The following is a 25,075-nucleotide window of genomic DNA, read 5'->3' as shown; positions in this document are numbered from 1 at the left end:
TGGCCGGATCTCAGCTCACTGCAAGCTCCGCCTCCTGGGTTTACGCCATTCTCCTGCCTCAGCCTCCCGAGTAGCTGGGACTACAGGCGCCCGCCACCTCGCCCGGCTAGTTTTTGTATTTTTAGTAGAGACGGGGTTTCACCGTGTTAGCCAGGATGGTCTCGATCTCCTGACCTCGTGATCCGCCCGTCTCGGCCTCCCAAAGTGCTGGGATTACAGGCTTGAGCCACCGCGCCCGGCACTTTTTGTATTTTTTAGTAGAGACGGGGTTTCACCGTCTTAGCCAGGATGGTCTCGAACTCCTGACCTCGTGATCCGCCCGTCTCGGCCTCCCAAAGTGCTGGGATTACAGGCTTGAGTCACCGCGCCCGGCCTCCTGTATTTTCAGTAGAGACAGGGTTCCACCATTTTGGCCAGGATTGTCTCGATCTCCTGACCTTGTGATCCACCCGCCTTGGCCTCCCAAAGTGCAGGGGAATACAGGCGTAAGCCACCATGCCCGGCCCTTACTTCATTTTTTCTTAAAGCTGAATAGAGGATTTCAAGATGTTTGTTACATTATTCTGAGTTTTTGCTTGTTAGTTTGTTGAGACAGGGTCTCCCTCTGTCACCCAGGCTGGAGTCTGGGGTGCGAACACAGCTCACTGTAGCCTGGACTTCCTGGGCTCAAGTGATCATCGCTCCTGGGGAGCTAGGGCCTCAGGCACAGCGATGCCAATAATTTCAAACTCTTTTAAACTCTTTTGTAGAGACACAATCTCACTGTTGCCCAGGTTCGTCTTCAACTCCTGGGCTCAAGCAATCCTCCCACTTTGGCCTCCCAAAGTGCTGGGATTATAGGCATGAGCCACCATGCCCGGCCTCTTTGCTCGAGTCTTGATACTTAGAAAATGGAGGTGAAAACGGAATCAAGAGGAGGGGCATTTGTCCACATGTGGACCAGGCAGGAGGGAAGTTCCAGCCACAAGGGGTGTGGGGGCTCCTAAGATCGGCTGCTGCTTCTCCAGAACCGGGGACCTGCTCTCCAGAACCAGGGATCCGCTCTCGAAAACCAGGGATCTGCGGGACCAGGGAATAAGACGCACGTGGGGCCTGCAGTGAAAACATTTATTTTACAACAGTAATCTTTATTTTAGGTCAACATTCAGACATACAAGACGGAGATCACCATGCGGAACCAGCCTGGCCCTCAGATGTGTGTGCTCGAGCCAGGATCAGCCGGAGTCTGACAGCGCCTGCACCCCAACACGGTCGGACTCCAGGACGCCAGTGAAAAACCAGTGCATGGACAAGCAGCTTCCATGCGTTTGATTTTTAAAAACAAGACATATTTCAGTGTTAACTTCCCCCCTCACCTGGTTTGAAACATTTTCCCCATTTTCCAGAGAAACAATATCCACCAAAAGGTGCCGCCTGCAGGACCCGGCCCAGCCACTTCTGGCGGTGGTGCTGTGTAGACTCCTCTGGGGCGGACCTGGGGCCAGGACGGGGCCCCTTCCCAGGCTGCCCTTCAGATGCAGCTTTCCCACTGATTGTATCTGTTGCTTAGAAAATCGGCTTTACTGTTGCAAGGGAGGGAAGGGTTTCCAGTCACCTCCTAGATTTCACACCGGGACACACACCTGGGTCAGGTGGGCGTGACACGGAGCCCCCAGGATGGGCACCCGACCCTGCAGAGCAGAGGCCAACACCGGTGGGGGCCGTGGCAGTGCCCTGGGCACACATCCTCTGCACACAGTGGGCTCAGCGCTTCCTTCTGTGCACCTGCCAGAAAGCCTCTTGCAGGTCCTTGCCCAACTCCCAAGAAACCAAAGGCCATTTCAGAGCCACCTTAAATTGTACTTGTGGCTTCACCACAGGACAGCAGCACAAATGACACGCTTGCTGTGTGATATATACATATACACATATGTACACACACGGACACACCACAGCCCACACTCACAGCATGTGACGACGCGAACTGTTGCTGGTAAGGACAGTAAAAATGTAGCTTTTGCCAATTCCACAGGAGGATGATTTACAACCAAAATAACAGACACAGGCCAGTCCTGCGCCACACGGGTTCACAGCTCCGAATACCGGGAAAGGGTGAGATCAGTCACTTCGTGTCCCCCACGAGATGTCCCCACAGTAGGATGCACTGAGCCAGAGCTAAGGGAGGGTGGACAAGCCCCACGTCGAACTCTGCCCGCAGCACCCAGACCCTCCAGTGGCAGCCTGTGTGCTGGTGCCCCCACAGCACAAGGCCCATCCGCAACAGAACGCCCTGGGCTCGGCAGGCGACGGGGGCCACTGGCAACACGCAGCACCTGAGGGCAGCCTCGACGGCGTGAGGCTCCAGGGCCTTTCCTGGACGGCAGTAGCCGACGTGAAGATGAAGCTTTTCCTGCTGGGCTCGTGCGCACGCCAGTTCCTTTTTCTAACAGGTCCCCCCACCAGGTGCTGGCTGCACGAACTGAACACAGAGAACTAGGAAAGGTCACAAACACTGAGCAGTAATATCTAAAGCAGTTTAAAAGTAAAGCCAAAAGGAAGACAAAAAAATCCCACGTCACTGAGTGGAGACAATCTACACAGCAGCTGCCGGGAAAGGCCCTCGGGGCTGCACCCATGCCTCCTGCAGGTCAGAAGCAGTCAGTGCTACCTGGACCCCCTCGTGAACTGGACAGGCCTCAAAGCACAACCCCAGCAGGCCCCCGGCAGCACCCCGCAGCGGCGTCCAACGGGACATTCTGTGCTCATGGCCACACTCGCTCACAGCACCCTCCGCAGCCTCAGAGTGAGGAGTCGGGGATCCCGTCACTGCCACCGGAAGGCAGGGATGCTGGGGGCGTCCTGATCTGTTAGCCTGTGGACAGGGAGATGCGAAAGCTGTCCCTGGGGACTCACCACCTCTTTTAATGGGGAAACAGTCCACTCAACAAAAAGAGAAATAAAACCTGGAAGGATCTTCTTCCTTGAATTAAGACAAGGCCTTAAAACCAACAGGGCAGAATGCTGAAAAGGGTTCTGCTTTCAGGTCAGGCAGTAGGAGGAGCTCCAGGCCCCGAGTGTCTGGGCTTCCTGGGGTGTCTCAGAATCAGTCACCACCGTGAGAATGGCCATGGCCATGAGTTACTTAGGTTTTACAAATTCTGCAGGGGACCAGGTTCCACAAACCTCCAGACCTGCTCCTCCTTCCCCCGCTACCCCACCTTCTGCAGGGAGCTGCATGGTTCTAAAAAATGGTCCATTGGACTCTGTAACTGAAAAGCCACTGGGCAAGGGGCCCACTCTGATGAGTAGCGAAGGGCCCTGGAGTGTTCCAGCCACAGAGCTGTGTGCCCAACAGAGAGCCTGGTGGGGCTGAGCCAGGGCCCCCAGTGAGCGGCTTTCTACCTTAGGTCCAAGCTTAGAACCTGGCTCTCGGCCAGTCTGCAGAAAAATCACTCACGTCCTAAGCTACATCTACAAAAATTGCAAAGGCTGAGCGTAGCCAGCATCTCAGGCTGAACTTGCTGCTGTGCTGAGCCACACAGAGGCACCCCACTGTCTCGCCGCCTCACGTTTCAGGACGGGCCAAACAATGAATTTCTTACTCTTTTAGGAGAGGTCTGATTTTGACAGATTATTTCTAATTTAACGTCACAGTGCATATCTCTCCTCTCGTCAAAGATCTTCATGATCATTTTAGTGAGAAAAACAAAGAAAGGTGGGACGGACACAACTGCCCCAGGATCTGGTGCTCATGGCAGCCGGCTCACGGTCCACATGTGGACCTACAGGAGGGGTCAGCGGGGCCCCCCGTTCCTAAGCACGTCCCGATGTGTCCTCACAACCACGTCCCTTCTGGCAACCTCCTGGTCAACCTGAACCTACCCCTCTACACAGCCTTGGGTGGCCGCTGAGGGCAATGAGCAAGCTGGGGCCACGGGTCAGCAGGCGGGCGGGGAAAGGGGGCTTCAGGAGGCTCATCGGCTTGGTCTGGGCCAGAGCCACCAGGGACATTCTGCAGAGACCAGGCCCACTGGAGTCTGCAGCACGCGGCCAAAGGCAGGCCCAGCACATCCCATGAGCCATGGAGTAGGGGCAGCTCTGAGCCCTCGGCCAGCACAGGCACATCAGAACAGTTTCCCCCTGCTCCCCTACCCAGGGCGCCACCAACAAGCTCTAGGACACACAAGAGACTAACTTCCAAGGGTCTGCACGTGGATTCCGACATGTGGATACTGTGGTCTGGCCTCCCAGGGACCCACAATGGTCCACAGGTGGATTCCGTGGTCTGGCCTCCCACGGACCCAACCCTTCTGAGCCAGAGGGTCCCTCTGGTCCAGTCAGTCCTTCCTCCAGGGACCTAATGAATCTGGCTCTGCCTGAATCATCGATGACGAGGCAAAGGCGAGTGGGGCAGATGGGGGCTCTGGCAAACACAGGAGGAGGGGTCTTGGGAGAGCCCCGGTCCCCAGCAACTGGGCGCTCACATATGCACAATCTACTCTCTGAGGCTCATCGGGCTGGTCCTACGATCTGTGGCTCTAAAGGTCCAAAAAGGGCTACGGAAAGGACAGGTGGTCTGGGAGGAATGTGGAGAACGACCCCAAGACGGGAGCGGGGAGACTGGCCCCATCAATGCAGCTCAGAGCCAGGGAAAAGTGCAGGAACACAGACAAACAACCCAACACGGGCGAAGGACACACCTCCAAGGAACCACAACGTCCACACGACAAGGAGACCAGGCCAGACACATGTGCGGAGGACACGGGGTCAACCTCGGAAGGAGTCTCCTATGCTTTCCACACCAAATTCTCCCACAGGAGAAACCCTGCCACGAGGCCCAGGAAACCACAGAGCCCCAAGCCAAGTGTGCCCAGCACAGACACCCAGGAATGACGGTGACGCCGACGACGCGGCCTCGCCCCTTTTCTGGCAGGTGAGATCAGAGTCCTGCTGCAGCCTCAAGGCTGGGAGCACAGTGGGTGGACCAGACCCCGAGGCCAAGACGGTAACACAGCCCTGCCAGGCAGCACCTGCCTCCGGCCCCTCGAGCACAGGGAAGAAAGGGGCAGCCCCCCTTCTCCTCGCCCACCTGGCCGGCTGCAGTCACCCCTCACTGGACCGGCCTGACCGACAGCCCTGAGGCAGCTCCACTGTGCGGTCAACGCGGTCATGCCGCGGAACGTCCACAACACAGACATGGAACGTAACCCCGTACATGCGATTACAAAAGGAAAAAGAACAGAAGATCGTAGCTACACTGCTTTAAATACTGCATGCTACGCACTTCGTGGGTCAAGGGTTGGCGCTGGGTGGGCGTGGAGGCAGGAGGGGCCCCGGCAAGGCCGGGGCAGGCAGGAGGCTGCCTTCCCATCTCTGTGACTACAGTTCATGACTCTAAGGTTGGCGTGGCCGGGCGCTGGCTCCTCCTCTGACCACAGCTTCTCCCGGATTTAGTTGAACCCGTCGGTGTGGTAGCTGGGGTGCGAGTCGGCTGTGAGCTGGGTGGTCTCGGTGGCAGATGCCGGCTGTATCACGATCGGCGTGTCTGTGGCCTCTGAAAAGCAAGCACACAGCTGCTGTGCGCCCAACACTGGTCCTGTGGAGCGACTTCCGGGCACCTGGACAAACTCTCCACGGGGTGAGGCTCCTCGCTGACCTCCACCCCGCACGGCTTTCCTCCGTCGCCTCGGGTCACCACCAGCCCTCGGCCCTCAGCCCCGCCCCAACTGCCTGCCGCCCTGCCCCGCCTCACAGTCGTGGGATCTACGGCTACCGCAGGTCACGGTGGGGACAGCTCTATGCGCCTGCTTTACCTCAGGGTCCACGTTCACACCTCAACAGTCCCAGCTGCCACCACAAACACTCGCGGCACAGTGTCAGTGCCCTCCTGTTTGACAAGACAGGTTGACACCATTCAGGGCCCGTTCTGGCTCTGCCCCCACACACACACACACACACACACACACACACAGGCCCCGGGGCGGGCACTCACCCCGCTCGTCAGACTGCAGCTGGGCCTCCAGATCCTCCGGGGACACGTAGAACTCCGTCTCCTCGCCCTCAGGAGCCTTGGGCTTACACTTCCCGCAGCAGCAGTTGAAGCAGCAGCACAGACAGCAGCAGCAGTAGCAGCACGTGAGGAGGCCACAGAAGACAAACAGGGCCTGGGGAGAGAAGGTGGCGTCACAAGGCCTCCGAGGCCCCTGGAGAGGGCGGGGCAGGGCTCCCAAAAGCCCTCAGCAGAAGGCAGGGGGTCCGTTCCAGGTGGGGACACTGCCTTCCAGACAGGAAGCAGAAGGAAATAACTGACAAAGGGAGGGGGAGAGACAGAAAGAAACCCGCTGCTTAAAGAAAAGCAGCCTCCAGGCCGGGCGCGGGGCTCACGCCTGTAATCCCAGCACTTTCCAGGCCGGGCGCGGTGGCTCACGCCTGCAATCCCAGCACTGTGGGAGGCCGCGGCGGGCGGATCACGAGGTCAGGAGATAGAGACCGTCCTGGCTAACACAGTGAATCCCTGTCTCTACTAAAAATACAAAAAATTAGCCAGACATCGTGGCAGGCGCCTGTAGTCCCTGCTACTCGGGAGGCTGAGGCAGGAGAATGGCGTGAACCCGGGAGGCGGAGCTTGCAGTGAGCGGAGATCCCGCCACTGCACTCCAGCCTGGGAGACAGAGCGAGACTCCGTCTCAAAAAAACAAAACAACAGCCTCCAGGCCGGGCGCAGTGGTTCACGCCTCAATGAATCCAGCAGTTCAAAGTTAAAGTAAGCTAGGATCTCACCACAGCACTCTAGTCTGGGCAACAGAGCGAGACTCTAACATTAACTAAAGTACTTTATAAGGATGCCAGTGAGGAGGCCGACTAGTCAAAACCAAATACAGGCTTCTCACGAAGGCCACGCGGCAATTCAAACCCTCTGGCCTTATATACGACACTTGGAACAAAACAAGGAAAGGAAGAAATGTGAATATAACATCAAGGCTCATCTCCTCCTCTATCTCGGTGAGGACTGGGAGCCATTTGCAGAAAAAAACCTGGCGGCTCCGCAGGGCTCTTCCCGGGGACAATCTGGACGCTTTGGCTTGTTCCAGGCAGGACACCAAGCCAGTGACAGAGCTTTCCCATCACACAGGTGAGGAGAAAGGCTCCGTGTGCCCAGAAACCATGTCTCAAGAGGGTAGAGTTGCTGGCATCAGCGCACTGGCTCTTCAATGCCGGGAACCCTGCAGGCATGGAGTGAGCCAGGTGCCCGCACGACGGGCAGCGTGCCCTCACCTTGGCCCACCAGCTGGACAGCACGAAGTAGGTGTTCACGTTCTCTTCCCCAAACTGCTCGGCCACGTAGAGCCCCAGTGAGCCGTATTTGTCGTAGATGTTCCTTTTCGTGGCGTCCGTCAGGATGGCGTGCGCGTTGTTGATCTCCTTAAACTTGTCTGCAGCCTCCGGGTTGTCAGGGTTCTTGTCGGGGTGATATTTCAAGGCAAGTTTCCTGCAAACCGAAACCATGTCCTGGCTCTACCCTGGCCTTTGTCCCACGCGCACCCACCGCTGGGTGCAGTGGAAGGCAGGTCCGTCCAGGCCGCCCCCCTGTCCAGCTCTCCAGGGCGGCCGTGGAAGGCAGGTCCGCCCAGGCCGCCCCCCTGTCCAGCTCTCCAGGGCGGCCGTGGAAGGCAGGTCCGCCCAGGCCGCCCCCCTGTCCAGCTCTCCAGGGCTGCAGTGGAAGGCAGGTCCGCCCAGGCCGCCCCCCTGTCCAGCTCTCCAGGGCTGCAGGGCCAGGGACAAAAGCAAGCTCTGCGGTCGCTTCAGGTAAACCTCCTCACCCTGACCCAGCCTCAGAGGAGGGAGTCCCAAGGGCAGTGAGTGCCAGGGCATATCTAAGTTCAGCAGCACCAAGGCCAGCCCCGGGGTCCCAGCCGCTAACTGCACACCTGCCGAGTGAATGGTAAGCATGGCGGGGCGTAATGACGGCATTTTAATATGTGTTTTATGAACCACACAACCCTAGCACACAAGAGGAAGACTATCTGAATTGTCTGGATTAGTGATGGTATCTCTTACAGGTTACTCAATGAGACTGCACCTAAGAGTGCAGTTCTTCAAGTTCAATCAGAAGAGGCCACAACACAGTGAGGTGTCATCACTGTGCTACAACAAGGAGACCACGGGACCATCCAACGCTCTGCGGCTCCTGTGAGGCCTCGAACAGGTTCAGACCCTGATTCCCCAGGAACTGTGGACAGTGTGTAAGCTTCTACTAAGTGCTATTTTTTGTGGGCAAGAGAACATGAATACAGTAATTTTAAGCTATAACGAGCACATTACACATACAAAAGTGTTATGCAGCTGTGACCAGTTCAACGCTGAGTTGGCCAGGATAAAGTGTGTGCAATGGTTCTTGGTAAAATGCAGACTAAACCACACGGGCCATGTGTCTTCCTGGGGGAGGGGGGCCCACACTTGTCCACTTACCGATAGGACTTTTTAATGTCATCTGAGGTTGCGTTCTTGTCCAGTCCGAGGACGTGGTACAACGACTCCCCAGAGGTAGACAGTGAGCGCTGTCTCTGGTCTGCCATGTTAGGCTAATCTAGAAGAAAAAATAAAGTATCACAAAGCATAGATGAAAGTACCAAGGGCAGAGCTGATGGACTTTATTCCATAAGACCATTCAAAGCAAAAGAACCCAAGGCTGTCTTGTGGAGTTTACAATGTGCACAGACAGACGCCATGGCATGGAGAAGTAGGAGAGAACAGTCTCCAGTGGGGACAAGGTTTCTACACTGCATGCAAAGTGCTGCAACACGGCCACCCCAAGAGATCCCGAAGAACTGGAGGCTATACTGTGGGCCAGCGCAGCGGCTCACAGCTGTCATCCCAGCATTTTGGGAGGCTGAGGCGAGAGGACCACTTGAGCCCAGGAGTTTGAGGCTGCAGAGAGCTATGATCACACCACTGCACTCCAGCCCATGGACACAGTGAGATCCTGCTCCTTAAAAAAATTAATTAATTAATTAATTAAATAAATTAAAATAAACACGCATACTGTAATCCTTACAGCAACCTCTGCATAAAAAATGCAAAGAGGTATGAGCTAAAAAGTTAAAAGAAAAACGAAAAAGTAACTCAACACAGGAAACAAATAGAAAATCAGTTGGAAGATGTAAATCCAAACATATCAACAATTAAATTCAATGTTAGCAGACAAAAAACTCCAATTAAAGAAGGGACTGCCTGAATGGATAAAAATGCAGAACCAACTCTAATTTTAACACTGTCTCAAAAATCGACACAACAGACAAAAAAAAGAAGCAGGAAAAACATCGATGTTCTGAACAATACGATCAACCAGCATGACCTCATCTCACAGAACGGCCCACGTCTACAGAATACAGAATTTCTTTTTCTTTTGAGACAGAGCACTGCTCGTTGCCTAGGCTGGAATGCAATGCTGCGATCTCAGCTTACCGCAACCTCCACCTCCCCGGTTCAAGCAATTCTCCAGGCTCAGCCTCACGAGTAGCTGGGATTACAGGCACGCGCCACCACGCCCGGCTAATTTTTATATTTTTAGTAGAGATGGGGTTTCTCCATGTTGGTCAGGCTGGTCTTGAACTCCCGACCTCAGGTGATCCACCCGCCTTGGCCTCCCACAGTGCTGGGGTTACAGGCGTAAGCCACTGCGCCTGGCTAGAACACACAGTTTTTAACTGATCAACCACCATGACGTGACAGTCACAGAACACCCAACATCTAGAGAACACACATTGTTTCTGACTGAACGCTGTATACTGACCAAGACAAGCCACCTGTTAGGGCTTCAAACTGGTTTCAATAAATGTAAATGGAATGAGGTCGTACACAGCACAACCCGACTTAACAGCTACAAACTGGAAACCAGGAGAAAGATACATCGTAAAACCTCAAGTACTCTTGATATTCAACAACACACCTCCAGCTAACATGTAGCTCAAAGAAATCACAGGGGAAATTAGCAAATATTTTGAATTGAATAATAAATACAATGCACGTGACGGTTCATTTTGTGTCTCCTTGGCTGCATCGTGGGAGTACCCAGATCAAACATGACTTCGGGGCGTGTCTGGGAGGGTTGTTTCTGAGCTGGGGACTCAACGAAGCCAACTGCCCTGCCCCGTGCAGGTGGGTCTCGCCCCAGTCCATGAGGGTCCTGAATAGCAAGGGGTGGAAGGAGGAGTTGGCCTGTTTTCCTTCTCGCCTACCAGCCTGAGCTGGGCCATGGTCTCCTGTCCTTGGACTGTATTATCCCACGGCTTTCCTCGATCTTCAAATGGCAGAGCATGAGACTTTGTCTCCATAATCATGTGGGCCAATTCCTCATATTAAATCTCCTTTAGAAAGAGACACAGATAACAGGCCGGGCGCGGTGGCTCAAGCCTGTAATCCCAGCACTTTGGGAGGCCGAGACGGGCGGATCACGAGGTCAGGAGATCGAGACCATCCTGGCTAACACGGTGAAACCCCGTCTCTACTAAAAAAATACAAAAAATTAGCCGGGCGAGATGGCGGGCGCCTGTAGTCCCAGCTACTCGGAGGCTGAGGCGAGAGAATGGCGTAAACCCGGGAGGCGGAGCTTGCAGTGAGCTGAGATCCGGCCACTGCACTCCAGCCTGGCGACACAGCGAGACTCCGTCTCAACAAAAAAAAAAAAAAAAAAGAAAGAGACACAGATAACAGCAACGTCCCTCTGCAGAATGCTGACCAGCACAACACGTTAATCAAGGCCTAAGGCTCCGCCTCAGGAAACAGGATAAACCCAATATAAATGGAAGGAAGGAAATTGTAAGGAACAGAGATCAAGGAAAACAAACAGATAATTTTCACAAAGCCAAAAGAGTTGGTTCTTTGAGCAACACAAGGAAAGAAGGTTCATCACTACAGATCCTAGAGGCATGAAAAGGATAAAATACAAATTTCATGCCAAGATATTAGAAAAATTAGATGAAATGGACAAATACCTTGAAAACTACAATTTACCAAGACTGATATGAAATGAAATAGAAAATCTGAGTAGCCCTGCATCTGTTAATGAAGTTATATTTGTAATAAAAAACCTCCAGAGGGCCAGGCGCAGTGGTTCAGGCCTGTAATCCCAGCACTTTGGGAGGCCGAGACGGGCAGATCACGAAGTCAGGAGATCGAGACCCATCCTGGCTAACACGGTGAAACCCCGTCTCTACTAAAAATACAAAAACTAGCCGGGCGAGGTGGCGGGCGCCTGTAGTCCCAGCTACTTGGGAGGCTGAGGCAGGAGAATGGCGTAAACCCGGGAGGCGGAGCTTGCAGTGAGCCGAGACTGCGCCACTGCACTCCAGCCTGGGCCACAGAGGGAGACTCCGTCTCAAAAAAAAAAAAAAAAAAAACAAAAAAAAAAAAAACAGAAAATTCCAGACCCAGATTTTTTTTTTTTAACCAATATTTAAGAAATGACATTGGGCCGGGCGCGGTGGCTCAAGCCTGTAATCCAGCACTTTGGGAGGCCGAGACGGGCAGATCACGAGGTCAGGAGATCGAGCCCATCCTGGCTAACACGGTGAAACCCCGTCTCTACTAAAAAAAATACAAAAAATTAGCCGGGCGAGATGGCGGGCGCCTGTAGTCCCAGCTACTCGGGAGGCTGAGGCGAGAGAATGGCGTAAACCCAGGAGGCGGAGCTTGCAGTGAGCTGAGATCCGGCCACTGCACTCCAGCCTGGGCGACAGAGCGAGACTCCGTCTCAAAAAAAAAAAAAAAAAAAAAAAAAAAGAAATGACATCAATGTGGGGTTTTTTAAGACAGTCTTGCAGTCTCGCTTTGTGGCCCAGGCTGGAGTGCAGTGGCGCGGTCTCGGTGACACTGGCAGGAAGCAGCTGAATACCCAGGCAGATGGGGTAGGTCCCGGTGAAACCCACCTCCAAGCCAAAGACAGTTTAAAGCCTGACAGCTGAGCCACCAGTGAAATTCTCAGACCAGATTAAGAACTTGCCTTCCTGTTTGCCACACTTTCCTCTGATTAAACCCCACTCTTCACCTATTTTATACACACCTATCCTTTCCTAATTTTTTTCTTTTTTGAGGTGGAATCTCGCTCTGTTGCCCAGGCTGGAGCACAGAGGTGTATGACCTCGGCTCACTGCAACCTCCGCCTCCCGGGTTCAAGCGATTCTTCTGCCTCAGCCTCCCGAGTCATTGCGACTACGGGCACGCGAACCACGCCCAGACAATTTTTGTATTTTTAGTAGCGATGGGGTGACCTTGTGATCCGTCCGCCTCGGCCTCCCAAAGTGCTGGGATGACAGGCGTGGGCCACCGCGCCTGGCCTCTAACTGGTTTTCGACATTGTCATACTCACAAAGCCATCAGCAAGCACTGCAAGCACTTTGCATCCTGAGTCCATAAAAGGCCCCAGACCCAGCCACACAGGCGGATTTTCCTGCCTTCGCGTAGGGGAACCGCCCCTGCATCCCCTGGTCCAACAAAAGCTGTTTCACTGCTCAATAAACTTCTTCTCCGCCCTCCTCATCCTTCAATGTCCAGTGTATCCTTGATCTTGGGTGTGGCACACAAGCTCAGGAACCACCAAACACAGGTGAGTTGGGGCACGCCAGCGTGGCCAAGCAGGACCCAGGTGGGGCACCACTAGCCATGGGTCCCCAGCTTGCTAAGCGATTGAGAAGAAAAATCCTAAGTCATCAACTCACTGCAACCTCTGCCTCCCAGGTTCAAGTGATTCTCCTGCCTCAGCCTCCCGAGTAGCTGGGATTACAGGCACGTGCCACCATGCGCGGCAAATCTTATATTTTTAGTAGAGAAGGGGTTTCCCCACGTTGGTCAGGCTGGTCTTGAACTCCTGACCTCGGGTGATCCACTCACCTCAGCCTCCCAAACTACTGGGATTACAGGGGCGAGCCACCGCGTCTGGCTAAAACCTGGATTTTTAGAAAGGAACGAAGACCACTGGAAATGGTAAACACCTGGGTAAAAAACCATTTTTTGCTTTTTTATTTGGAGACAGGGTCTTGCTCTGTCACCCAGGCTGGAACGCAGTGGTGTGATAAGGGATCACAGCAGTCTCAATCTCTCAGACTCAAGTGATCCTCCCAACTCAGCCTCCTGAGTAGGTTGGACAACAGACGTGAGCCACCATGCCAGCTAAGCTTTTAGAAATTTTTTGCAGAGACGGGGTCTCACTATGTTGCTTGGGCTGATCTTGAATTCCTCGACTCAAGCGATCCTCCGGCCTTGGGTCGTGGCCACCAAAGTGCTGAGATCACAGAAGCCAATCCTTTCTGATGTCTACTTCCTTTTCTTTTTCTTTTTTTGAGACGGAGTCTCACTCTGTCACCCAGGCTGGACGGAGTGCAATGGTGCAATCTTGGCTCAATGCACCCTCTGCCACCCAGGTTCAAGTGATTCTCCTGCCTCAACCTCTCGGGTAGCTGGGATCACAGGCGTGAACCACCACACCCAGCGAATTGTTTTGTATTTTTAGTATAGATGGGGTTTTCACCATGTTGGCCAAGATAGTCTTGAACTCCTGACCTCAGGTGATCCGCCCGCCTCGGTCTCTCGAAGTGCTGGGATTACAGGCATGAGCTGCCCAGCCTAGACTGTCAATTCTCTTGGGGCAACGAGCCGGGGAGTTTACCTGATGTCTGAAGTAGCACCTCACAACTCCCTTCTTCCTAAACTTCTTTCAATTAAATTTGAAGGGAGCCAGGACTGGCGGCTCACGCCTGTAACCCCAGCACTTTGGGAGGCTGAGGTGGTTGACTCACCTGAGGTCTGGAGTTGAAGACCAGCCTGGCCAATATGGTGAAACTTCATCTCTACTAAAAATATAAAAATTAGGCCGGGCGCAGTGGCTCACGCCTGTAATCCCAGCACTCTGGGAGGCCGAGGCAGGCGGATCACGAGGTCAGGAGATTTGAGACCATCCTGGCTAACATGGTGAAACCCCGTCTCTACTCAAAATACAAAAAATTAGCTGGGCGTGGTGGTGGGTGCTTGTAATCCCAGCTACTCAGGAGGCTGAGACAGGAGAATGGCGTGAACCCGGGAGGCGGAGCTTGCAGTGAGCCAAGATTAGGCCACTGCACTCCAGCCTGGGTGACAGAGCAAGACTACATCTTGAAAAAAAACGAAAAAAAAAAAAAACACAAAAATTAGCCAGGTGTGGCGGCACCTGTAGTCCCCGCTACTCGGGAGGCTGAGGCAGGAGGATGGCTTGATTCTGGGAGGAGCTTGCAGTGAGCTGAAATTGCACCACTGGACATCAGCCTGGGTGACAGAGTGAGATCCCGTCTCCAAAAATAAATTTCAAGCGGACCCCATGTCAACAGAAAGGTTGTAACACAGCTAGAGGAGAGGCCTGGTGTGCAGCCGCAGCTACACGAACAGCACCTGCTGCAGGTGACAAGCTGCCATCAGCATTACTCAGCCTTCATTTCTGGAGGGCTAAGTTCCAACCTTCAGTCGGAATTCTTTTTTTTTTTTTGAGGTGGAGTCTCGTTCTGTCGCCCAGACTGGAGTACAGTGGTGCGATCTCGGCTCACTGCAAGCTCCACCTCCCGGGTTCATGCCATTCTCCTGCCTCAGCCTCCCAAGTAGCTGGGACTACAGGCGCCCGCCACCACGCCCAGCTAATTTTTGCATTTTTAGTAGAGACGGGGTTTCACCATGTTAGCCAGGATGGTCTCAATCTCCTGACCTCATGATTCGCCTGCCTCGGCCTCCCAAAGTGCTGGGATTACAGGCGTGAGTCACCACACCTGGCCCCAGTCGGAACTCTTAGTGACATCATTATTTTTAAAAAGTAAACAAGGTGGCCAGGTATAGTGGCTCACGCCTGTAATCCCAAAACCTTGGGAGGCCGAGGAGGGCGGATGACCTGAGGTCAGGAGTTTGAGGCCAGCTTGACCAGCGTGGAGACACCTCACCTCTACTAAAAATGCAAAATTAGCCAGGCATGGTGGTGCATGCCTGTAATCCCACCTACTCAGGAGGCTGAGGTAGAAGAATCACTTGAACTCAGGAGGTGGAGGTTGCAGTGAGGTGAGATCATGCCATTGCACTCCAGTCTGGGCAACAAGAGCGAAACTCCGTCTCAAAACAAAACAAAACAAAACAAACAAGGTTTTGGGAGGCTGAGGCAGGTGGATTGCTTCTTGAGACCAGGAGTTCGAGACCAGCCTGACCAACATGGAGAAACCCGTCTCTACTAAAACTACAAAATTAGCCAAGTGTGTTGTCTCTACTAAAACTACAAAATTAGCCAGGTGTGGTGGCATGCGTCTGTAATCCCAGCTACTCAGGAGGCTGAGGCAGGAGAATCACTTGAACCCTAGAGGGGGAGGTTGCAGTGAGCCAAGATCTCACCACTGCACTCCAGCCTAGGTAACAGAGTAAGACTTTGTCTCAAAAATGAAAGAAAGAAAGAAAGAGAGAAAGAGAGAAAGAAAGAAAGAAAGAGAAAGAAAGAAAGGAAGGAAGAAGGAAGGAAGGAAGGGAGGGAGGGAGGGAGGGAGGGAGGGAGGGAGGGAGGGAGGGAGGGAAAGAAAGAAAGAAAAAAATGAAAAGCAAAAAAAAAGGGTCACATTTTACAAATCTAGCGTATCCCAGTCGTTCTGCTGGCAGCAGCCCCAGGGCCTGCACACGTGCCGAGGCAGACAAGAGCGCACACATGCAGGGACACTGAGCTTCTCAAACGGTGGGACTCGTGTCTTCCCTCCCTATGCCAGGGCAGCCGCTCTATGACCTCAGCTCCTTCACAGCCCTGGCTGTAGCCTGAGGCCCCCCCGCATGGTGGCCAGCCCACTAGACACTGGTGGATGACAGCCCTGCTGACCCCAGCCCCTTCCCCCACCACACCCACCATACTTCCTGGTCCGACGCAGGACAACTTGCTCCTGGGCAGAGACAGCGCGTTGAGTCTCATGTCAGCCCCTGACACAACCTGCCATCTCTTCCAACACCCTGCCCTGCTCCCTGCCACCTGGAGAGCTCTCACTCAGACCCCAGAACCCTGAACCTGCCCTTGGGAACCTCTCCTGCCACACGGCAGGATGCATCCTCTTCCATGGCGCTGTCCTGGGCTCTGGGCACACGTCCATACAGCCGGGTGTGCCCTCTTCCGGGGCGCTGTCCTGTGTGTCCTCTTCTGTGGCGCTGTCCTGGGCCCTGGGCACACATCCACACAGCCGGGTGCGTCCTCTTCCATGGCACTGTCCTGTGTGTCCTCTTCCGTGGCGCTGTCCTGTGTGTCCTCTTCCGTGGCGCTGTCCTGTGTGTCCTCTTCCGTGGCACTGTCCTGGGCCCTGGGCACACGTCCACACGGCAGGGTGCATCCTCTCCCTGGACACACGTCAGTGCCGTCACAGGTCAGCATTCATTTGTTCAACAGTTACGAAGCATCGATCACATGCCTTGCTCTGTTCTCAGAGCTGGGGACTCAGTGGTAACAAAATAAACCAAACAGGCAAAAATCTCGGCCCTCGCAGCTTGCAGTCTAGCAGGTCCATGCTCCTCAGAAGACTTAAAGATCTTCAGGGGTAAAAAAATAAAATAAAATAAAATACGTGTGTTCTTATTTCTGTACTTCCAGGTGCAACCTCAGTGTGCACAGCAAACGTTTTACAGAAGAGCTGCTGCTGAACCCAGACTACTGCTGGGGAGAAACCGGCCAACTTCGTATGAACAGATTTGAAAACATCTTAAAAGGAAGTCTATTTTCATTCTGTTTTAAATATTTTACTATGTATTATGTGAAATACGGGAAGAAATATATGGAACATATCGGCCGGGCGCAGTGGCTCACGCCTGTAATCCCAGCACTTTGGGAGGCTGAGGTGGGCGGATCACGAGGTCGGGAGATCGAGACCATCCTGGCTCACATGGTGAAACCCCGTCTCTATGAAAAATACAAAAAATTAGCCGGGCGAGGTGGTGGCGCCTGTGGTCCCAGCTACTTGGGAGGCTGAGGCAGGAGAATGGCGTGAACCCGGGAGGCAGAGCTTGCAATGAGCAGAGATCATGCCACTGCAATCCAGCCTGTGAGATAGAGTAAGACTCCATCTCAAAAAAAAAAAAGAAAAGAAATATATGGAACATATAAATTATGATGCATACATACCACGATCTTGTCTCTAATTTAAAAACCGGAAAATGATCAGTACCTGGAAGTTCCACTTTCCCCACATATACGTGAAATTCAATGCTATTCTCTTGCTTCTAACAAAATTACCTGTTTATCCCTAAAAGCTATTTAGTTTTAATTTTTTGAGCTTAAAAAAACAGCCTAGCACTGTGTTTACTTTTCTGTAATCTGCTTTTTTTTCCTTTAAGATAGGGTCTTGCTATGTTGCCCAGGCTAGCCTCAAATTCCCAGGCTGAAGTGATCTCCCACCTTCAGGCTCTGAGTAGCTGGGACGGTAGGCACACAGCACCATGCCCGGTTTGATCTAAGATTCGTCTACACTGCAGGTTGTAGTTACAATTCATTCATCTCCAGTGTGGTCACATTCTATTCTGTGAACAGACCACAACTGATCCATCCACTCTGCCACTGAAGGACATCTGGGCTGTTCTCAGCTTCTGTTATCAGCAAGTTGCTCAGAACATTCCTGAGCAGCAAGCACGGTGGGTGGCGAGGGGCAGACAGCGTGAGGCTGATGCAGCTCCAGTGAGCAGAGACACTGGCAGCAGGAGTGGGCGACCGTCACAGCAACAAGCAACGGAGGCGTGAGAAGACAGGCAGCGTCCCCACTCCCTGGGAAATGCAAATTAAACCAGAGCGCTACTACACACACACCTATCAAAACTGCTTAAAAAGTAGTTCCAGAACTTTGGGAGGCCAACGTGGGTGGATGGCTTGAGGTCAGGAGTTCAAGACCAGCCTGGTCAACATGTTGAGACCCGGTCTCTGCTAAAAAATACAAAAATTACATGGGTGTGATGGCGCATGCTTGTAATCCCAGCTACTCAGGAGGCTGAGGCAGGAAAATCGCTTGAATCCAGGAGGCAGAGGTTGCAGTGAGCCAAGATCGCGCCACTGCACTCCAGCCTGGGAGACAAAGCAAGACCCTGTCTCAAAAAAAAAAATAAGGCTAGGCCGGGCACAGTGGCTCACGTCTGTAATCCCAACACTTTCGAAAGCCAAGGCAGGTGGATCCTGAGGTCAGGAGATCGAAACCATCCTGGCTAACACGGTGAAACCCCGTCTCTACTAAAAATACAAAGAAATTAGCCGGGTGTGGTGGCGGGTGCCTGTAGTCCCAGCTACTCAGGAGACTGAGGCAGGAGAATGGCGTGGACCCAGGAGGCGGAGACTGCAGTGAGCCAAGATCACATCACTGCACTCCAGCCTGGGCAACAGAGTAAGATTCCATCTCAAAAAAAAAAGGCTGGATGCAGTGGCTCATGCCTATAATCCCAGAACTTTGAGAGGCCAAGGTGGGCATATCACTTGAGCCCAGGAGTTTGAGACCAGCCTGGACAACATGGCAAAACCCCATCTCTACAAAAAATACAAAAGTTTTGCATTTTTTGTATTACACCTGCAGTCCCAGCTACTCAGGAGGCTGAGGCAAGAGAATCACTTGAACCCGAGAGGCAGAGGTTGCAGTGAGCCAAGATCGCACCACTGCACTCCAGTCTGGGCGACAGAGCGAGACTCCATCTCAAAGAAAAGGGAAAAGTTAATTAAATTTTTAAAAAATAATAGAAGCCAGTTGTGGTGGGAAGTCAGGGACCCCAAACGGAGGCACCGGCTGGAGCCACGGCAGAGGAACATAAATTGTTAAGATTTCATGGACATTTACCAGTTCCCAAATAATACTTTCAGAATTTCTTACACCTGACCTACTTTAATCTCTTAATCCTGTTATCTTCGTAAGCTGAGGATGTACGTCACCTCAGGGCCACTATGATAATTGTGTTAATTGTACAAATTGATTGTAAAACGTGTTTGAACAATATGAAATCAGTACACCTTGAAAAAGAACAGAATAACAGCAATTTTTGGGGAACAAGAGAAGACAACCATAAGGTCGGACTGCCTGTGGGGTCGGGCAAAATAGAACCATATTTTTCTTCTTGCAGAGAGCCTATAAACGGACCTGCAAGTAGGGAAGATATCGCTAAATTCTCTTCCTAACACGGATTAATACTCTGGGAAAGGAATGCCTTCCTGGAGGGAGGTCTATAAACAGCTGCTCTGGGAGTGTCTGTCTTATGCGGTTAAGGGTTGAGAAAAGGACTGAGTGCCCTGTGTACTTATCCTGCAGTACCCTCAGGCTTACTAGGATTGGGAAACTCCACCCTGGTAAATGTGAGGTCAGACCGCTTCTCTGCTCTCGAATCCTGTTTTCTGTTGTTTAAGATGTGTATCAAGACAGTACGTGCACAGTCGAACACAGATCCTTATCAGTAATTCCACTTTTTTTTTTTTGAGATGGAGTCTCACTTTATTGCCCAGGCTAGAGTGCAGCAGTGCGATCTCGGCTCACTGCAAGCTCCGCCTCCCGGGTTTACGCCATTCTCCTGCTTCAGCCTCCTGAGTAGATGAGACTACAGGCACCGCCACTACACCTGGCTAATTTTTTGTATTTTTAGTAGAGACGGGGTTTCACCGTGTTAGCCAGGATGGTCTCCATCTCCTGACCTCGTGATCCGCCCGCCTCAGCCTCTCAAAGTGCTGGGATCACAGGCTTGAGCCACCGTGCCCGGCCAGTGATTCCACTTTTGCCCTTGCCTTGTGATCTTTGCCTTTGCCCTTTGCCCTGTGATCTTTGTTCTCCTTTTTGCCCTTTGAAGCATGTGATCTTGTGACCTACTCCCTGTTCTTGCACACCCCCCCCTTTTAAAATCCATAATAAAACTTGCTGGTTTTGTGGCTCAGGCAGGCATCACGGTCCTACCAATATGTGATGTCACCCCAGAGGACCAGCTGTAAAATTCCTTTCTTTGTACTCTTTCTCTTTATTTCTCAGCCGGCCGACATTTACGGAAAAGAGATAGAACCTACGTTGAAATATTGGGGGCGGGTTCTACCGACAGCCAGACATAATGGCTCATGCCTGTAACCCTGGCACTTTGGGAGGCTGAAGAATGCTTAAGGCCAGGAGTTCGAGACCAGCCTGACCAACATGGTAAAACTCCGTCTCTACTAAAAATACAAAAATTATCCAGGTATAATTAGCCAGGCATGGTGGTGCAAACCTGTAATCCCAGCTACTCAGAAGGCTGAGGCATGAAAACTGCTTGAACCCAGGAGGCAGAGGTTGCAGTGAGCAAAGGTCATGCCACTGCACTCCAGCCTGGGTGACAGAGCAAGACTCTGTCTCAAAAAAAAAAAAAAAGGAAAAAGAAAACAAAAATAGCCAGGCGTGATGGCGCTTGCCGATGGTCCCAGCTACTCAGGAGGCTGAGGCAGGAGGATCACTTGAGCCCAGGAGGTCGAGGCTTCAATGTGCCAAGATCATACCATTGCCCTCCAGTCTGAGTGACAAAAAGAGACTGTGCCTCAAAACATTAACACTAATTACATGGGTTTGTATTTTATGTTGTGATTTCCTTTTCTAGTTAGTCATTTTTGTTGTAGTTTACAAAAATATCATCAGTCTGTGACACTGGAAATTTTAAAAACTTAAATCTGGTCCTTCAGCACAAACAGTTTAGGAAGAATTCTTCTGGTGTGTCCCTAAGAGTGGAACTTCTGGGTGCCCAAGAACGGGCAGGCTCAGCCCGACGAGGTGTGCCGACTGCTCTCCAAGGACTGCACCAGGGGCCACTGGAGCTTGGGGCTCCCTGCGGCCTCAGCAAAGACAGGTACGGCTGGGCTCCCCGGCGCTTGCCTGGCCTGAGGAGGGTGAACGTCTCCAGCCCGTTTCAAGGCCGTTCTGTCTGTGGTGCCCAGTGGATACATCTGGACACCAACCCTTCACTGGTTAAGAATGTTACAAGTCGCCGGGCGCGGTGGCTCAAGCCTGTAATCCCAGCACTTTGGGAGGCCGAGACGGGCGGATCACGAGGTCAGGAGATCGAGACCATCCTGGCTAACACGGTGAAACCCCGTCTCTACTAAAAATACAAAAAATTAGCCGGGCGAGGTGGCGGGCACCTGTAGTCCCAGCTACTCGGGAGGCTGAGGCAGGAGAATGGCGCGAACCCGGGAGGCTGAGCTTGCAGTGAGCTGAGATCCGGCCACTGCACTCCAGCCAGGGCGACAGAGCGAGACTCCGTCTCAGAAACAAAAAAAAAAAAAAAAAAAGAATGTTACAAGTATCTTCTAGTTCACAGGTGTTTTACTTATTATGGTGTGTCTTTTGATGAGCAAAAGCTTTTTCTTACCAATTGTAGTAAAAAACACAAAACATCAGATTCAGCATCTGAACCATTTAAATGCACAAGTGTTCACAACACGCGGATCACTGAACAACAGCACTCCTCCAAGTCACCCCTGCGGTCACGGAATGTGTCACAGCTTTCTGAATCTCTCAATCTGTTTTCCCCCTTTTTTGTTCAAGAAATCCTTCCTGATCCTAAGGTTCTGTACTATCTCCTCACACTCATCACCCACAGGAATCTGCTTCATCAGGCACGGGCCTGGGCGTGGCAGGAGATACAGACCAGCTCCTACCTGTCTGAGGCCTGCTCAGTGCCCAGGTCCCAGGAGCAGCCACAGAGCAGGCAGTCTTTCCCTGGGCCCACAGGTGCCTCCGGCGTACTGCAAACCCCATGCGGGAGGTCTATCAGGGGCTCTCCATTTTGCTCCATTTTTAGCATCCTTTATTTAAAAACCTCTGAAATTATCTGAGGCCATTTCCAAAATTTTTACAAAAGCTACATATTTTGGCCAGGTGTGGCTCACGCCAGTAATCCCAGCACTTTGGGAGGCCGAGGTGAGTGGATCACAAGGTCAGGAGATCGAGACCATCCTGTTTGACATGGTGAAACCCTGTCTCTACTAAAAATACAAAAGAAAAATTTGCTGGGCATGGTGGCGGCGCCTGTAGTCCCAGCTACTTGGGAGGCTGAGGTGGAAGAATCGCGTGAACCCGGGAGGCGGAGCTTGCAATGAGCGGAGATCGCGCCACTGAACTCCAGCCTGGGCAACAAAGCGAGACTCCGTCTCAAAAAAAAAAAAAAAGAGACAGCAAAATATTCTTTGGCATTTCTAACCACATCATAGATAGCAGTACTTAAAATAATATTTCAACATTAAGCATTCCGTTAGGAAGCCCAGAAGGGTTTTAACAGCAATTACGAGGTAAACCCTGTGGGCCACGGCACCTCCGCGGTTCTGAGCTCCGAGCTGTAAGGACTGAAGTCTGGGTGCCACTTTCACCAAGAGACAGAAGCCAGCGTCAGGGCTGCTCTAAGGTGCTCAGCCAAGGGTGAGCATCACGGGCTTCTCACTACTGCCTCGCTCTTCTCCCCAGCCTCCTGTGGGCACCCCAAGACGGTGGCTGGGCAGGTGGCCTTGAGAGACACTGCCTGCTCAGGGGTGGGAAGATGAAGAGTGATCAGAGAGAGACGTTCCAGGCCACAAAGATAACACACCCTGCAATGGATGGTCTGAACACACAATGCCAAGAAGGCCGTTAGGGCCAAGCGCGGTGGCTCATGCGGGCAATCCCAGCACTTTGGAAGAGGCCGAGGCGGGCAGATCACCTGAAGTCAGGAGTTCAAGACCAGCCGGGCCAACATGGTGAAACCCTATCTATATTAAAATTCCAAAATCAGCCAGGTGTGGTGGCGCCTGTAATCCCTACTGTAAGCTGCTTGGGAGGTCAAGGCAGGAGAATAGCTTGAACCCGAGAGGTGGAGGTTGCAGTGAGCCAAGATGGCGCCACTGTACTCCAGCTTGGGCAACAAAGAGACTTTCTCTCAAAAATAAATAAAAATACAAAAAGCCAGGTGTGGTAGCACACGCCTGTAGTCTCAGCTACTCAGGAGACTGAGGCAGGAGAATCGCTTGAACCCAGGAGGCAGAGGCTACAGTGAGCTGAGACCGCACTACTGCACTCCAGCCTGGGCAACAAAGCAAGACTCCATCTGACCAAAAGAAAAAAACAAAAAAACAAAGAAGGCTGTTAGGAACCTTGGGACAAGGGGAACAACGCTAGAAAGAACAGATGATGTCTGAGAAGGGGGAGGAAAGGGAAGGAGACAACAGGTGCTGTGGAGTGCTGGGGAGTGGGGAAAAGACAAGTCACCTAAGGATACAAAGGAAACATGGAGAAACTCCCAAGAGCGACAGACACACTGGGATGGGGAAGACACAGGAGGGGCTGTGTCAGCAAATGGGCATGACACAGCACAGGTAGCTGCAAAGAAGGCACCAGCAAACACCTCTGGGAGAGACGCTGCAGAGGGGAGATGGAGACCGGCCAGGGAGAGACGGTGCAGATGGGGAGATGGAGACTGGGCAGGGAGAGACGGTGTAGACGCGGAGATAGAATGGGGAGGCAGTGCAGACGGGGAGATGGAGACAGGGCAGGGAACTACCTCTTCGCTCTAGATGCCCTTGGCTCATTCTATGCAAAAAAAAAAAACTTTGTTAAAAATACAAATATGAAAAATAAAATACAACTGGCATTTCTTTTATCCTGCTGGGGAATCTTAATTTAAAATCTGTGACGAACCATATGAAAACTGACTGCCGGCCGGGAGCGATGGCCAAACCTGTAACCCCAGCACTTTGGGAGGCCAAGGTGGGCAGATCACGAGGTCAGCAGATCGAGACCACCCTGGCCAACACGGTGAAACCCCGTCTCTACTAAAAAAAAAAAATACAAAAATTAGCTGGGTATGGTAGCACGCGCCTGTAGTCCCAGCTACTCAGGAGGCTGAGGCACAAGAAACGCTTGAATCCAGGAGGTGGAGGTTGCAGGGAGCTGAGATCGCGCCACTACTCCCCGGCCTGCAGCCTGGGCGACAGAACAAGACTCGGTCTCAAAAAAAAAAAAAAAAAAAAAAAAATCCACCACCACCAACAAAAACCCGACTGCCAAAAGATACTCAGACAGGTAGGTCAGGCAGGGGAAGGGCTGACAGTCAGAGCACGCTAGGGACAGGGACCTGGAACCCAGTTAAAAGGGTAGAAGCCCCACAGTCTGAATGTGTATTTCTGGATGTCTTATCTATTCCAAAAAAAAACCCGATGAACTCTGTAAATACATTTGAAGAAATTCTAAGCAAGGTCAACACAGAAAGCTAGAGAGAAGATGCTGTGTGTCACCTCACAGGTCTCCCTCGCCTTTACTGCTCTTTCCTTTTGAGACCGATTCTTGCTTTGTCACCCAGGCTGGAGTGCAATAGCGCACTTTCGGCTCACTGCAACCTCCTCCTCCTGGGTTCAAGCAGTTCTCCTGCCTCAGTTTCTCGAGTCGCTGGCATCACAGGCGTCTGCCACCATGCCCAGATAATTTTTGTATTATTGGCAGAGATAAGGTTTTGCTATGTTAGCCAGGCTGGTCTCGAACTCCTGGCCTCAAATGATCCATCCTCCTCGGTCTCCCAAAGTGCTGGGATTATAGACATGAGCTAGCGAGCTAGGCCTTTCCTCCTAACTTAAAACGAATGTCAAATGTAAAGACTTTTTTCTTTTGAGACGGAGTCTGGTCCTATCGCCCAGGCTGTAGTGCAGTGGCCGGATCTCAGCTCACTGCACGCTCTGCCTCCCGGGTTCACGCCATTCTCCTGCCTCAGCCTCCCGAGTAGCTGGGACTACAGGCGCCCGCCACCGCGCCCAGCTAGTTTTTTTGTATTTTTTTTAATAGAGACGGGGTTTCACCATGTTCACCAGGATGGTCTCGATCTCCTGACCTCGTGATCTGCCCATCTCGGCCTCCCCAAGTGCTGGGATTACAGGCTTGAGCCACCGCGCCCGGCCTCAAATGTAAAGACTTTTAAGCCAGCCATGGCAGCTCATGCCTGTAATCCCAACACTTCAGAAGGCTGAGGTGGGGAGATTGCTTAAGCCTAGAAGTTCGACCATTCTGGGCAACATGGTGAAACCCCATCTCGATTAAAAAAAAAATACAAGAATTCGCCAGGCATGATGGTGCACACCTGTGGT

General features: G+C 52.4%; 1 protein-coding gene across 3 annotated transcripts in view; it reads right to left on the bottom strand.

The window, feature by feature from the left end:
• Window positions 1-1,093: 1,093 nt before the first annotated feature.
• The window catches only part of DNAJC5 (DnaJ heat shock protein family (Hsp40) member C5), a 40,518-nt gene continuing 16,536 nt past the window's right edge, over window positions 1,094-25,075 (bottom strand). The window contains exons 2-6 of one of the 3 annotated variants that reach the window (XR_004431383.1): window positions 8,449-8,566; window positions 7,255-7,468; window positions 5,972-6,143; window positions 5,793-5,866; window positions 1,094-5,533 (exon numbers count right to left, since the gene is read on the bottom strand). Coding sequence is in view for 2 of the 3 variants with exons in the window: in XM_033187184.1 (XP_033043075.1) it covers window positions 5,430-5,533; window positions 5,972-6,143; window positions 7,255-7,468; window positions 8,449-8,555 (597 nt within the window). In the remaining variant the exon portion in view is untranslated. Of the gene's footprint in view, window positions 5,534-5,792; window positions 5,867-5,971; window positions 6,144-7,254; window positions 7,469-8,448; window positions 8,567-12,346; window positions 12,721-25,075 lie in introns of those variants that run through there. The other 2 variants (XM_033187184.1, XM_033187183.1) reach the window with 2 other exon arrangements.

Source organism: Trachypithecus francoisi, unplaced genomic scaffold (assembly GCF_009764315.1).
Source record: "Trachypithecus francoisi isolate TF-2019V2 unplaced genomic scaffold, Tfra_2.0 Lachesis_group21, whole genome shotgun sequence".
Classification (NCBI taxonomy): domain Eukaryota; kingdom Metazoa; phylum Chordata; class Mammalia; order Primates; family Cercopithecidae; genus Trachypithecus; species Trachypithecus francoisi.
Note: the sequence above shows the minus strand (reverse complement) of the source record. Positions and strands in the feature narration are given on the sequence as shown.